At 45.4% G+C, this 16,403-nt stretch overlaps 1 protein-coding gene across 1 annotated transcript in view; it reads right to left on the reverse strand.

Moving 5' to 3' along the window:
• Window positions 1-9,726: 9,726 nt before the first annotated feature.
• PNOC (prepronociceptin) overlaps window positions 9,727-16,403 on the reverse strand; it is a 238,030-nt gene continuing 231,353 nt past the window's right edge. The window contains exon 3 of the mRNA XM_082251145.1: window positions 9,727-10,710. Coding sequence (XP_082107271.1) covers window positions 10,126-10,710 — 585 coding nt within the window. The 3' untranslated portion in view covers window positions 9,727-10,125. The remainder of the gene's footprint in view (window positions 10,711-16,403) is intronic.

Raw genomic sequence — 16,403 nt, forward strand, 5'->3', positions numbered from 1 at the left:
ATTGTGGTACTGAGTAAATAAGACTACTGTGTAGAGTACATAAAAGTAGTGGACGTTGGTACTTGGTGTATAGGATTAGAGATGGTGCTACTGAGTTATAAGGCTACTGTGGACTGTGGCTTTGATGTGTATAAGACTAGTGGACTGTGGTACTTGGTGTATAAGACTAGTGGACTGTGATACTTGGTGTAAAAGACTAGTGAACTGTGGTACTTGGTGTATAAGACTAGTGGCCTGTGGTACTTGGTGTATTAGACTAGTGGACTGTGGTACTTTGTGTATTAGACTAGTGGACTGTGGTACTTGGTGTATTAGACTAGTGGACTGTGGTACTTGGTGTATTAGACTAGTGGACTGTGGTACTTGGTGTATTAGACTAGTGGACTGTTGTACTTGGTGTATTAGACTAGTGGACTGTTGTACTTGGTGTATAAGACTAGTGGACTGTGATACTTGGTGTATAAGACTGGTGGAGTGTGGTACTTGGTATATTAGACTAGTGGACCTTGGTACTTGGTGTTTAAGACTGCTACGACAGTGGTGAGGAGTGCAAAGGACTAGTGGACTTTGGTACTGAGTGTAGCACTGTCCCAACAGGGCCTGCTGAATAATGACTTGATGGGCTCCCATGATTACCAGCACGGTTACCTTGAGATATAGTTTGTTGATCCCTCCTTATTTCTGATGGCTTGCCACACAAATAAACAGTCTAGGGGTGTTGGTTTTTTTAATGTTTATTTGAAACTGGGATAGGAGAAGGGAAAAGTGAGATACTCCAATTTGAACTTTTCACATTAGCTGAGGACTTCTATCTTTAGGCCTTCTAGGTTGATTGGAAACAGCTAGACTGCTTAATCCACACTGCCACAAGTGTGGAAAGGGTTAAGTCTTTTGCTCTTCACTTCCTAGAAAATGACTTAGCAGAGGATAACTTATCTTCAGGACACTCTCACTAGCATCCCCTTTCAACCGACACCCGTCCACTGACTATCCTAGGAGCAGGGGTGGCCCCCCTCAGGTCAGGCCCCTTGACACACGTTTCTGTACTCACTGTACTGCAGAGACAGATCCTCCAGTGTCTCCCCTCTCAGTCAGCTCCTCTGGACCTCCAGGTTCAGTTCCTCACTCCTACTCTCCGTGCCTTCAGGACGACCCCCTGAGGCCACATGGCACCTCTATAGAGGAGGAGGCAAGCACCGCCCTCCCTCCGGGACTCTGCTATCCAGACAAAAGATCTCGAGTACATGTGCTCCTGGCTTTTATACAGTATCCCAGCATGCACCGAGGCCTGTTGAGGACTGTATTAAAAGCCTATGCACCCATTTGTCAGGTTTCCTACCACTGTCCAACATGCATCCCTATTGGACCAGCGTGAAACATTCTCTGGACAGAATGAGTTGCATCCTGAGCACAATGAGAAGACCTCACTAACTGATCCTGCACTCTGGTAGGCAAAGAATAATATAGATTTACCTGCAGCTCCTCTGTGGTAAGCAGACAGAGCTCAAAACTATACTTTCTCACTAGCACCTACGTAGGAGGGTGCTACTTGAGTATACTGTTTAAGACTGCTGTGGACTGTGGTACTGACAGTGTACAGTATATGGCTGCCATGGACTGCCTGTGGGATGTCTATACAGGTTTGCCGTGGACTGACTCTGGGACGTGGTTCCTTGTAATACTGTTAATGGCACAGAAAGGCAAATAGCGTGCATGTCCACCAACTCTTAGCTTTCCACCTTCATCTGGACTGGAGGCAGTGGTTTATTTTGGTTTTGTGCTGCCCTAGGCAAGACTAAAATTGGGCGCCCTCCCCATGTAAATTTTCCCCACTCCTTTTTTAACGGATGTGTCTTCCTCCAGAATTGAAGGACTACAAGTCCCAGCATGAACCCCTGAGATCTCACGAGTGGGGGGGTGAGAGGGGGTGGGAGAGCGAGGGTGGGTGAGGGAGAGAAAGAGGGGTATGAAAGAGCGAGAGAGAGAGAGAGAGAGAGAGAGAGAGAGGGGTTGGGTGAGGTAGGGAGGGAGGGAGAGAGAGAGAGGGGTTGGGTGAGGGAGGGAAAGAGAGGGGGGTGAGAGAGAGAGTGGGGGATGAGAGAGGGGGGAATCGAATAGAGAGAGAGAGGGGGGATGAGAGAGAGACGGGGGGATGAGCGAGCGAGAGAGAGAGAGGGGGGATGAGCGAGAGAGAGAGAGAGGGGGGATGAGCGAGAGAGAGAGAGAGGGGGGATGAGAGAGAGAGAGAGAGAGGGGGGATGAGAGAGAGAGAGCGAGAGAGAGTGGGGATGAGAGAGAGAGAGCGAGAGAGAGTGGGGATGAGAGAGAGAGAGCGAGAGAGAGTGGGGATGAGAGAGAGAGTGAGGGGGGGATGATAGAGAGAGAGGGGGTGAGAAAAAGAGAGGGAGGTGAGAGGGAGGGAGAGAGAGAGGAGGGGTGAGAGAGTGAGAAAGGGGGGTGAGTGAGAGAGAGAGAAGGGGTGAGAGGGGTGGTTCTAGCAACCAGTGGCTAACAGCGTCTCAGGTGGTGGGGGGTGGCTTTTTTGCTGCCCCCCTGCAAAGTGCTGCCCTAGGCCTGGGCCTTGTTGGCCTAGGCCAAAATACAGCACTGACTGGAGGATAGGTCTCTGTTTTTCGTGTCGTTCGTGTACAGGCTCCATAGTAACGGCTAACTTTGATGAAGGCCTCTAAACCATGGAGGTGCACGAGATATAACTGCCGAATGACTTTGTTTTCCTTGTGTCATCTGCCTTCCCGTGGTGCTTGTCATCTCCTGCCGAGCCTCAGCAGACTGCCGTACATTGCAAAGCAATTTTCTGGGAAGGAAGAATCTTCTATTAGGTCCCGAGGCTTAGTGCTGGCCTCCAGCTAGGGTAGAGGAAAGCCGCAATTCATTTGTTTTCATTTTTCAGACGGAATGAGGATTTCTCCCTCCAAACTGATGAACAGCGGGCAAAATAAATGTGATTTTTTTTGGGGGGGGGGGGGGGGGGTTCATAGCTTTGGTGTCAGACTGCCTTATTTTTTATAATAGCGAGGAAAAATAGAAAGAAGAAAGAAAAATAACTCAGAGATATGGGAGGTAATATCACAGAATGTTCATGGCCTTCCAGTCAGAAGATTGTAGAAAAGATAAATTGTTTTATCCACAAGAGGACCGAGCTCAGCGGTTTGTCAGCATCTGATTCCCGAAACTTACACTCATCCCTCACACAACAGAGGCGGATCAAACAATCTATGTACAACGGTGCTTCCATTTTTGGAAAACTATAATTTGCATACCTTGTTCAGCCATGCCACCTCTTCCTCTATCTAACTCTCCTCTCCTGACATACTCTGCACTGCTGGAGGACTCTGCTCCTTCCTCTGCCTAACTCTCCTCTCCTGACATACTCTGCACTGCTGGAGGACTCTGCTCCCTCCTCTAACTCTCCTCTCCTGACATACTCTGCACTGCTGGAGGACTCTGCTCCTTCCTCTGCCTAACTCTCCTCTCCTAAAATACTTTGGACACTTGAAGGACTCTGCTCCCTCCTCTATCTAACTCTCCTCTCCTAAAATACTCTGCTCTGCTGGAGGACTCTGCTCCCTCCTCTGTCTAACTCTCCTTTCCTAAAATACTTTCGACACTTGAAGGACTCTGCTCCCTCCTCTATCTAACTCTCCTCTCCTGAAATACTCTGGTCTGCTGGAGGACTCTGCTCCCTCCTCTAACTCTCCTCTCCTGAAATACTCTGCACTGCTGGAGGGCTATGCTTCTTCCTCTAACTCTCCTCTCCTCTCCTAAAATACTCTGCAGTACTAGAGGACTCTGCTCCTTCCTCTATTTAACTCCCCTCTCCTAAAATACTCTGCAATACTAGAGGACTCTGCTCCTTCCTCTATTTAACTCTCCTCTCCTGAAATCCTCTGCTGGAAGACTCTGCTCCCTCCTCTATCTAACTCTCCTCTTCTGAAATACTCTGCTCTGCTGGAGAACTCTGCTCCTACCTCCATCTAACTCTCCTCTCCTGAAATACTCTGCTCTGCTGGAGGACTCTGCTCCTTCCTCTATCTAACTTTCCTCTCCTTAAATACTCTGTACTGCTGGAGGACTCTACTCCTTCTCTATCTAACTCTCCTCTCCTAAAATACTCTGCACACCTGGATAACTCTGCTCCTTCCTCTATACCTCTCCTCTTCCGAAATACTTTGCTCTGCTGGAGAACTCTGCTCCTTCCTCCATCTAACTCTCCTCTCCTGAAATACTCTGCTCTGCCGGAGGACTCTGATCCCTCCTCTTTCTAACTCTCCTTTTCTAAAATACTTTGGACACCTGGAGGACTCTGCTCCCTCCTCTATCTAACTCTCCTCTCCTGAAATACTCTGCTCTGCTGGAGGACTCTGCTCCCTCCTCTAACTCTCTTCTCCTGAAATAGTCTGCACTGCTGGAGGGCTCTGCTTCTTCCACTATAACTCCCCTCTCCTAAAATACTCTGCACTACTAGAGGACTCTGCTCCTTCCTCCATCTAATTACCCTCTCCTGAAATACTCTGCTCTGCTGGAGGACTCTGCTCCTTCCTCTATCTAACTTTCCTCTCCTTAAATACTCTGTACTGCTGGAGGACTCTACTCCTTCTCTATCTAACTCTCCTCTCCTAAAATACTCTGCGCACCTGGATAACTCTGCTCCTTCCTCTATACCTCTCCTCTTCTGAAATACTCTGCTCTGCTGGAGAACTCTGCTCCTTCCTCCATCTAACTCTCCTCTCCTGAAATACTCTGCTCTGCTGGAGGACTCTGATCCCTCCTCTTTCTAACTCTCCTTTTCTAAAATACTCTGGACACCTGGAGGACTCTGCTCCCTCCTCTATCTAACTCTCCTCTCCTGAAATACTCTGCTCTGCTGGAGGACTCTGCTCCCTCCTCTAACTCTCTTCTCCTGAAATAGTCTGCACTGCTGGAGGGCTCTGCTTCTTCCACTATAACTCCCCTCTCCTAAAATACTCTGCACTACTAGAGGACTCTGCTCCTTCCTCCATCTAATTACCCTCTCCTGAAATACTCTGCTCTGCTGGAGGACTCTGCTCCTTCCTCTATCTAACTCTCCTCTCCTGAAATCCTCTGCTCTGCTGGAAGACTCTGCTACCTCCTCTATCAACCTCTCCTCTTATGAAATACTCTGCTCTGCTGGAGAACTCTGCTCCTTCCTCCATCTAACTCTCCTCTCCTGAAATACTCTGCTCTGCTGGAGGACTCTGCTCCTTCCTCCATCTAACTCTCCTCTCCTGAAATACTCTGCTCTGCTGGAGGACTCTGCCCCCTCCTCTGTCTAACTCTCCACTCCCGAAATACACTGCTCTGCTGGAGGACTTTGCTCCATCCTCTATCTAACTCTCCTCTTCTAAAATACTTAGGACAACTGGAGGACTCTGCTCCTTCCTCTATCTAACTCTGCTCTCCTTAAACACTCTGCACACCTGGAGAACTCTGCTCTTTCCTCTATGCCTCTCCTCTCCTGAAATAATCTGCACTGCTGGAGGACTCTGCTTCTTCCACTATAACTCTCCTCTCCTGAAATCCTCTGCTCTGCTGGAAGACTCTGCTCCTTCCGCTATCTAACTCTCCTTTCCGGAAATCCTCTGCTCTGCTGGAAGACTCTGCATTTTTCCACTATCGAACGCTCCTCTCCTGAAATCCTCTGCACTGCCAGAGGACTCTAAACAATCCATTCATTTAGTATCCAGTTAGGCAGGCCCCAGTACTTACTAGCTGGTTTCATATCTATGCTATGCTGTGCTGCTTCCTGTGTCACCGGCCTTCTCGTTGTTTTTGGTGTAGGAGAACCCTATGGGGAACCTTATGGAGATACGTTATAACGCAATGGGTGGTTTGTGGTCCTAGAGGCTGCTTATCAGCACCTGCGGCGTCCCGCTGGATCCTCGGTGGAGTTTACTAAAGTTTTATAAGGATGGGAGTGCCACATTAGCTTGTACAATCTTTTGAAAGATTTTATTTTGCAACAACCAATGCATTTCGGGGGCTCAGCATTCCCCGCTTCATGCAGGTGCTTGGACTGAAAAAGGTCTTCTCATTGGACAGCAAAGGGCATCAAAAATCAATATCATCTCTTTCAGTGAGCTGCTGATCATCCACCTACCCAGTGCCTGAAAACACGTCAGATCTGTAGCATGGTGCATTGCAATACAGCATGATTGGCTCACAGTGCAGATATCCACAGTCTCATATTGATAAATCTTCAATGGATCATTATTTAAAAGACAGAATTTAGACGGTGCTAACCATAGTTTTTGTAAACAAATACATATCTGGATTAAAAGTTTTTCTATTACACAGGACTTTAATATATGCTCTGGTTGAATAAGGTGCATGTATAACCATAGCTGCCCTATGGGCCCCATCACTGTGGAAGGATGTGGAGGACCAGAGATAAATAACTTGGGAACTGTGACTGTATAAAACATCAACACGGTTGACTGAATGAAGCTTGGAACTCCAGCTTATGTCTAGTACACACTATTAAAAAATAGACAAATGATCGATAAAATCCTTTCATGCCCTTGGAGAGGATTTGTGCTAGGAGTGGGGATTTGTGGGATAGGATTTGTGCTAGGAGGGGGGATTTGTGGGATAGGATTTGTGCTAGGAGGGGGGATTTGGGGGAAGAACTTACACCAGGAGGAGGGATTTGAGGGGAGGATTTACACTAGGCGTGGGGAATTGGGGGAGAGGATTTAAGCTAGAAGGGGGATTTGTGGAAGAGGATTTGTGCTAAGGGTGGAGATTTGTGGGAGAGGATTTGTGCTAATAGGGAGGATTTGGGGGGAGAACTTACACTAAGAGGGGGGATTTGGGAGAAGGGCCTACGCTAAGTGTGGGGATTTTGGTGGGGGGGGATTTTAGGGAGAGGATTTGTGCTAGAAGGGGGGATTTGGTGCAAGGGTTTAGGATGGGCATTATGATTCGGGGGGGTGGATTCAAGTTATGAGGGGGGATTCGAGGGAGAGGATTTGGGCTAGACGGGGGGATTTGGGGAAGAGGATTTAAGCTAGAAGGGGGTATTTGGGGGAGAGAATTTGTGCTAGGAGGGTGGATCGGGGGCGGATTTGTACTAAGAGGGGGGATTAGAGGGCAGAACTTACACTAGGAGGGGGAATTTGGGGGAAGGATTTATGCCAGGAGTAGGGATTTTGGGGAGGGTTTACCTCCCACGTATGTAAATACAGACGTTATGATAACTAAGAGAAAATATTTCTAACATGTCCCTTGGGAACAGTCCATATTGGCTCTCAGAAGCAGTGCACTAATGAACAGAAAATCGAACAATCGTTCCAAGTATGGATATTTTCATCCAATTTTCTAATAGCGTGTACATGGCTTAAGATGGATAATGGAAGCTTGGAACTCCAGATTGGGTGGATAAATGAAGCTCGGAACTCCAGTTTGGGTGGATAATGGAAGCTCGGAACTCCAGTTTGGGTGGATAAATGAAGCTCGGAACTCCAGTTTGGGTGGATAATAGAAGCTTGGAACTCCAGTTTGGGTGGATAAATGAAGCTTGGAACTCCAGTTTGGGTGCATAAATGAGGCTTGGAACTCCAGTTTTGATGGAGCACTAAATGTACAGAAGCCAGTAAGACTTGTAACCACCACCTATCAACTCACTACAAAACAAAATTCCCAGTTTTTAGTTTTTACCAAACTGCAATAAGGACCAGTCACTTTGTAGATATGTTTTTTTGCCACATTGATGTAAGTTATGAAGTTGTGATATACTTTATTGGTTAATGACTGTCTATTTCACAGCTTTTTCTATTGGTCTGAGACTTGATGTTGTGTTAGGTGTGTTATCTCAATTTTGAAATATCATTCCTATCTATCTACGAAGGTTCTCATTGATCGAGGTCATTGTATAGTTGTTAGTCACATTCAGCTGGACCTGTTCTGTAATGTTAAAGACGTTTCGTAGCATTTCCAGGACCAGGGCTGCCATCAGGGGGGACAGCCCATACACATGTAGCCCGGGCCCGGGCATCCTGAGGGGCCCAGCTATCCGGCAGGGTCAGGAGATGGCAGGGGTGGGAGGAGCACCTGCTCTTGGTGCATTCTTTTCATGTGGGTGCAGAGGCGCTGCGAGGCCCTGGGGGAATATTGGTGGTAAAGCCTGGGGGGCCCAGGCCTAAAGCTTTGTAAGGGGCCCCAAATTTTCTAAAGGCTCTTCGGGTCTGGTATGGATTTTGATGGGAACCCCACGCCAAAATATTAAAAGAAAATGGCGCTGTGGTCCCCTCCAAAATCTTTACTAGACCTTTTGTCGAGCATGCAACCTGGCAGGCCAGGAACGGGGGAAGACGAGCGAGCACCCCCCTCCCCCCGAACTATACCAGGCCACGTGCTTGGGACTCCCACCCAGATTTTTTTTGAAATTTTCATTACTACCAATTTTTTTTTTTACATTCAGCTGTCAGACGGGCAACCCCGTTGACAGGTGATGACTTATCTGTTGTTATCTGTTGTTAAGGCTGCAGTGGCCAGCTGGCTGTTAAGGACGCTGGCGGCTGCCGCTCCCTATAAATGCTAGGGCTCCTAAAAAAACTTTTTGGAAAATGCTCTTAAACACTGCAAAAGCAAAAAAATCCTAATATCACCCTAATATTAATTCAGTGTGTTTTCTAGTGGTTTTGAAACTGCTAGTGTGCATGAAGCCTAAAAATTAGGGATCGCAAACTAATTTCTTTTACCCCAGGCACAGACCACCCACGCTACGCCATTGGCCAGGGCCGCTGGTTTCCCTACCTTTTTTGTTGGGGGGGGGTGCATGTAGCTGGTCTTGCCTAGGGCGCAAAATAGTCTAATTTCACTGAGAGCAGTATACGCAGCTCCAGGTGAGAACAATCCCCCCCTCATCAGCCAGGTGCAAGTCCAGTCCACAGTCCGAGCAAATCCAAGAAAGCAAAAGAATTCGACCGCACTTGTCTCTTTATTCTTGAATACAAGTTGAACACAACATAACAGATGAGCCACAACAGTTGACGCGTTTCAGAATTCAAGATTGCTTACTCATAACTATGTTGTGTTCCACTTGTATTCAAGAATAAAGAGACATTTTTATCCTTCACCATACTGGAGTGCGGTCAAATTCTTTTGCTTTCTCACAAAATAGTCAAGCGCCGGCCCTGCTACTGGTTATTCCTACAAGGCATTTGCCCATCTATGGGCCAGTGCTGTGAATAAGCAAATGTCACTAAATTGAGGAAAGGAGAAGTGGCTCGTAATAGAACACTGTATGGATCTTAGAAGAAAAACTGTGGACACCATAGGCCTAACCAGTCCAATAGATCCCACTAGCTATCAAAATAACCATTCTTGAGAACAGAGAATATTCTATAATGTGCTTCAAATTAACTGATGAATATTTTAATATGATAAGTCTTCTTTAATTGTATCTCAAGCCAAAACTTTGTTTAATTTTGGATAGATTAAGGAATGAATTGAAGTTCTATCACGTTTTACTGGCCTCTGTGGTGCCCATGGGGAGATTCCTGTGCCAGTGAAAGGTCACCTCTAAGAAGGGCCACAGACATCAATAATAAACACTTTTATTTAGTACAGTGGGGAGGCTGTCTGTGTCCATATTGGAGATTTTTACTTAATGCTAAAAAAAAAAAAACTTGGTTTAGGTATACCTCATGTAAAGATGATAGACACCTGCTCCCCCGACTGATATAAATATCAAGTAAATGTTTAATTACTATAGGCCAGTTGAAATTGCAACTCAGGTTTCAAATGACAATGTCAAACCCTATTGCATGTAGTATACGTGTCATATATTTACAAAATATAAGGAAAAGGGTATTGGATCATACATTAAAACAGCAGATTTATTATTTTTATTTTTTTACTTCTTAATACCACCCTTTTTTACTTCCCAGTTTTGCCAAATATTCACCAAGATGTCATCTATTTTAAGATAATGATTTGAGCTGTACGGCGTACATCCACTAGGCATGGTTCCAAAATACCAATGACACTGGTGAGGGCTTCTTAAATTATACTCTAAGGTGGTGGTTGACTTTGTGCCTTCGTAGTTCTAAATCAACTATGTGCATCAACGGGCTTCAAGTCTCAGATCTCATTTTGCTCATCCAGTTCATTCATATCATTAGTAAAACTGTCATATTCAGCCGAACGTGTGGTCATCCCCAAGTACTGCCGCAGAAACTCACTAAATCTTTTCTGGTTGTTCCATTTTCTGGCTGATTTTCGAACACCTATGAAGCCACCATAGCGCTTCTGAAGGTCTTTCGACGGGCCCATGAATTTCCTATAGCTGTATTTTCCCTTGACAAACCCCCCAAAGCGTTTAGACATGGCATTCGATGGATTTTGCAAGTTTCCGAATTCGTCGGGTCCAGTGGTCATCCCAAGTGCAGTTTCTCCATCGTCGATGCTAGTGTCTTCTTCTTGCTCGCGAATCAAATTTCTAATTTTGGACAATCTCTTTTCATCCTTGATCTTACTCAAGTCGACCACTTTGGTGAGATCGTTCAGGCGCTTGAAATTGGTGGGGAACTGGCTGTCTTCAAAAGGTTTGAAGTCTTCCTCAAAACTGTCCATGCTGAGTTGTATCGAGGACTTTATGAGGACTGTTTTGCATACGCCCCACATGGAACTGGAGTAGATTTTTCCTTCACACTCCACGATGCAGAGCTGTTGATGAAAAAACAAAAGAATTATATAGATGTGGGTTGGACGTTGGCTAATTGATAGTTTTTACATTTTTTTTTTACTTTCAATGATTTTTATTGGAATTTTCAAACAACAAACATGAAAAAGAAAAAAATAGAATACATAATACTTTGTGTACACAATACGTAACGTAGTGTCGGAACAACCTGTATACGTAATAGCAGTAATTTGTCAAAATAACAGCACAGGTAGGCAGCGGGAGAGAGTAGAACAAGCAATTGGGGTATACGAATAAGGGCTTAACAGGAAGGAACAAAATATTTACTTTGAGTCCATATTGACCAGTCCTTGTGGAATTTGGAACCTCGATGGAATGAGTAAGCATACGCTTTTTCTAAGGAGTATTGAGCATTAACCTGTCTTTTGACCTCCAAGTAGGAGGGTGCGTCAGATTGTTTCCAATACCTTGCTATGGCAGTTCTAGCTGCAATCAGCGTGTGTATTACGACTGTTCTCATATGGGGAGGTAAAGTTTCAAGACCCAAGAACAGGAGGGCCAGAGCATGGTTAGGTTGGAGCAATATCCCGATGATAGTGGAGATAACTTCAAAGACCCTCCCCCAGAAACTAGTCAGACTTTTGCAGAACCAAAAAGTGTGAACAATCGTGCCCACTTGGTCGCAATTGCGCCAACACAAGGGGCTATATATTTTGGATAAACGATATGGGGTTAAGTACCAACGGGTGAGGATTTTTTGTGGTTGTTCCCAGTGAGAAACACATTGTGTTGATTTATAGGAGGCACGAATGGCCAATTTCCATTGAGTTTCTGAAAAGGGTGTCCCGAGCTCTACTTCCCAATGCGATCATGTTTTGTGAAAGGATGTTTTTTGCCCAAAGGAGTTATAGAACAAGGAAATACCTTTCACAACGTGGAGTGAATCGGTAAGGAATCGCCATATCTGTATAGGCATGTGTATCTCTTACATTTTTTTATACACATTAAAAATGGGTCCTTAACAAGAAAGTGTAAATCCCTAACATATACCTTCTCTAGGGAATCGGCTGGTTTTAGTCACTATAAAACACTGCTTTTGAAACACTTTGAGCCTCTTTGCTTGTTTCAGTGAGATGCAGCTCTGCCCTTGACCAAAGCCAAGAATCCTCAGAAACAACAGAGCTTTTTTTTTTTTGGAAGGCCTATACTCAAATTTTAACATAGCTTCATGTTATCAGTTTGTGAGGAGATAGATAAAGAGTAACAAAAGTGCCAAAACACTTACCTATCCTGTAGAAATGTGGCTTTGGGTTTCCTGCAGTCCATGCTCTGGTCATGTGGTTTCTCAACCAGGGTTCCATGGAATCCTAAGGTTCCTCCAGAGATTACTAGGGATTTCTTGAGCAATGAGCAATATCTGCCTCTCAGATAAGTTCCCACTGACACCAATGATCTTTTAGCGGTCTGCGAGGGGGTTATTCTTCCCAATGACCACAAGTGTAAGGAGCATTCTTCCTACTGACCATCACACTAATGTATCTCGAGTTGTGGGTATAGTCATTTTTAGCAGGGGTTCCCTGAGACCAGAAAGTTATTTCAAGGGTTCCTCAGCATTGAAAAAGGTTGAGAAAGGCTACTTTAGAGGCTTGGTTGCATGATTTCAGTTGAGACCATGCAACCAAAAGCCTAGACTTTTGGTTAAAACCCAACTCCAGCTTGGGTAGGCAGTGCACCCTTTGCATTTATTTTTTTGTGTACTTCCTATGGGTTTTTTTGGTCAGTCCTGCAACAAAATGGTCTTCTTTCTTTTATTGCATTAATGGTTCTCTTCATTCAATGATGCAGACAGTCATGCTAAAATAATGATGATGCCCTGAGCTCACAGTGTCATTCTGGACCACCAAACAGTAAGATTGTGGGGCATACTATTGTCTATAAGGTAAGAAATGCAGCAATTTCTTGATTTTCTTGATTTGATGCAAGTAAACTGAAAACAATACAATCCCAAGGTGCTTCCAATCTCCAAGTAAAAAACACCCAAATAGGTCTCTTACCAGACTGCGGACAATAAGCGCTTGTTAAATACTCCAACAGGACACTATCTTCTCCTCCTCATCCACACTCTAACAAGGTGTCTCAATAAACATGGATCTGACGATCACCCCCAGACATATGGTATAAAGGATAAAAGCAGCCGATAGTGTATTACCTTCCAGACAATTTATTTTACAAACGATATTGCACTTACATGGGATGTACTTTAGCCAGCATTATACACAAATCATGCGGGGAATTTCTTGGGAACTCGCGTCCGGCTGCAGCACAGACTGCGAGTGACGTGTGTGATGGGTACGCCTCCTTTTTGACGCGTTTCCTCCTTCTGGACCTCAACTGAGACCGCCTTTATATACACCAAGACTAGCTGCCATACTTCCGGTGTATGATCACTGACACCAGCTCACCCGTGAGTCCAATGCTTTTATCCTTTATACCAGGCATGTCCAACCTGCGGCCCGGGGGCCACATGTGGCCCGGAAACCCCAGGCAATGCGGCCCACTGCCCCCTGACAATTTTTTTTTTTGCTGGGGAGGAAGGAAGTCGGGTCCTTTTCCTTTAACCACTTTACCACCGGAGGATTTTGCTGTCTTACGTCCAGGTCACTTTTTGCAATTCGGCGCTGTGCGACTTTAACTGACAATTGCGCGGTCGTGCGATGCCATACCCAAACGAAATGTATGCCCTTTTTTTCCCACAAACAGAGCTTTCTTTTGGTGGCATTTGATCACCTGTGTGATTTTTACTTTTTGCGCTATAAACAAAAAAAGAGCGTAAATTTTGAAAAAACAACAATATTTTTCACATTTTTTTATATGAAATTCCCCCCAAAAAATTGTAAAAATCAAAATTTTTTTAAATTTTTGGCCAATTTGTTTTCTGCTACCTATGTTTGGTAAAAAAAATTCACAATAAGCGTATTTTGATTGGTTTGCGCAAAAGTTATTGGGTTTACTAACAAAGGGAAAGATTTCTGTCATTTTTGGTGTTTTTTTTTTAACACGTAATGGCGGCAATCTGCGATTTTTTTTGCGGGACTGCGACATTGCGGCGGACAGATCGGACCCTTGACTGACATTTTTGACACTTTTGGGGGTACCAGTGACATTACTGCAGTAATCAGTGCTATATATATGCACTGTTACTGTAAAAATTACACTGGCATGGAAGGGGTTAATTTTATTGGAGAGGGAGGGGTTAATGTATGCCTGGTGCTTACTTACGTGTGTGGGGGGAGGTGACTGAGTGACACAAGGATAGATCCAGGGTTCAGCTATGCTGAACCCTGCAATCTGACCCTGCCTGTCACTTAGGAGATCCGCCCGCTTGTGTTTACACAAGCAGGCGGATCTCCACACTAGATCCCCGACGATCGGGGAAGAGCGGCGGCGATCGCCGCTGCTCCTCCCCTGGCCCGACTCCCGCTGTGACTGAAAACAGCGGGAGCGAGCCTCCGGCGGCGCGTGCGCGCCGCCGAGAAAGGGGAGTGTCTGACGACGTAGTACTACATCGTCAGACGATAACGAGCCACTCTGCCAAAGTAATATTACTGCAGGCAGACGTAAAGTGGTTAATATCTCTCAGAAGAAGTAAACCTCCGTATACTGATTCCATTTCATTTGAGCGGGGGGGGGGGGGGGCGGCCACGTGGGAAGGGCGAGGCAGCATTTTATTAATTATATACCTTAACTATAGTATATATTTTATATGTGGCCCGAGAAAATTTCTCTACACTCAATGTGGCCCAGAGAAGCCAAAAGGTTGGACACCCATGCTTTATACCATATGTCTGAGGGTGATCGTCAGATCCATGTTTATTGAGACACCTTGTTAGAGTGTGGATGAGAAGATAGTGTCCTGTTGGAGTATTTAACAAGCGCTTATTGTCTGCAGTCTGGTAAGAGACCTATTTGGGTGTTTTTCACTTGGAGATTGGAAGCACCTTGGGATCGTTTTGTTTTCAGTTTACTTGCACCAAATCTGCACTTTATTTTTTTCCGTCTGGTAAGGAGGAATTTCCCCTTTGGTGGTGGGCTTTCACATCAAATTGGGAAGCATTTTGTTTTCATCTTTTCACCAGTTTGAGCCATCACTCTATGGACATTTATGAACTTTTGGATTGGGGGGTGGAGCGGCCGCCGACGTGTATGGCCGCATGAGTTAGGAACTCCTGCACTGGACCATGGACAACACCTCGACGGAGCCAGCAAAACCTGCCTGCTTACACCCACGATCACTGCAGATTGCCCGAGCACCCGGCGGAGATGTCCAGGCGCCAGAGGGACCCACAGAAGCCAAGGAAACTCACCCTTTACTTCCCGCCTGTAGCGGGAAGATCTCGCCAAAATGGCGCCCGGGCCCCTCCCCACAGAGATGCAGCCAGCGCTCTGGCTGCGGCGGCCCTCCTACAGGACTCACTGACCTCGGCAGACGTTGATCCGGACCCAGCATCAGGTCAGTCGACCCCTTCAATGCAAAGTCCTGCTAAAAGCAGGCAAAGGAGATTTTCCTTACTGCTCACGGATGATCCTTCATATGGCGGGATCTCAGCGGGGGATGCACCCGCTATGGACACCAATACACCGGATCCCATAGCAGCCTTTCCAACCACAGGTCAGCCCATCACAGACACTGCACTCAAGGACATTGTAATGCTGCTGCGATCCTCCCTACAAGCTGATCTCTACTCAGGATTGAAGGAATGTATGAACTTTTGAATTTATTTATGTTCTGCATTGTTCACTAATGCCATTTAATTTGTGCATTATAAGAGATTCACCTAAGTCACATATGTCACATATGGATTAACCCCTGTTATTCCCCATTTGTTTGGGTTACACATCATTGTTTTAGCGCACCATACCACACATCTATATTCATTTATTTATTCACTAGGCACTGAATACCGGTAGCAGCTTTAACCATCTATCAGCGCACCCTCCCAACATATATAAACAATTGTCATACACAAGGTATTATAATGAAAGCAGAAGATGGCTAGAGGAAGCAGAAAAGTGATTTTATTTACGGGGCAGAACTGTACTCGTTTGTGGACCCAATCCCATCATCATTTTAGATGTCAAGTTTCTTGGCATGTCTCCCAGATTGAGGACGATTACCCCCCAGGGGACACAGAGAGTACTTTTGGAAAACTTAACCTTTATGTGTGGAAAATTGCTTTGTCTGAACTTTGTATAAGAAGCAGGATTACTTACTGAAACACCGAAATAACAATAGACCATTAATCCGTTTACAGCACGGACCTTGCCAGGGAAAAGGTATTTGTTGTAAAGTTTAGACAATAACAGGGTCAGTACAGTATTAACTTGTATGATGGTCTGCGCCTCTTGCATGACTCGTTTAACGTGAAGATGTAAAAAAGAGCAACATTGCAATCAATGTCATACTGTAAAAGTAGGAGGAAGAAATTAAGCAGTTTAATGTCAAAAAGCCCATCGTGTATCCGTCTCAGTGCTCTGTTATTTAGACAGACAATCTGCCAGGGCGGCTGTTGCGATATTCCTCTCTGTGTTTGTCAGACAGTAAGAAAGGATCAATTATCTAGACTGATTAAACATAACAAGTATTCATACAGTAACAACACCTTTCACTTGTCAATTATCCTTCTTCCATGTACTGCAAAGTAGCAATTATCAGCGC

Source organism: Pelophylax lessonae (assembly GCF_965119305.1).
Source record: "Pelophylax lessonae genome assembly, chromosome: 3".
Classification (NCBI taxonomy): Eukaryota; Metazoa; Chordata; class Amphibia; order Anura; family Ranidae; genus Pelophylax; species Pelophylax lessonae.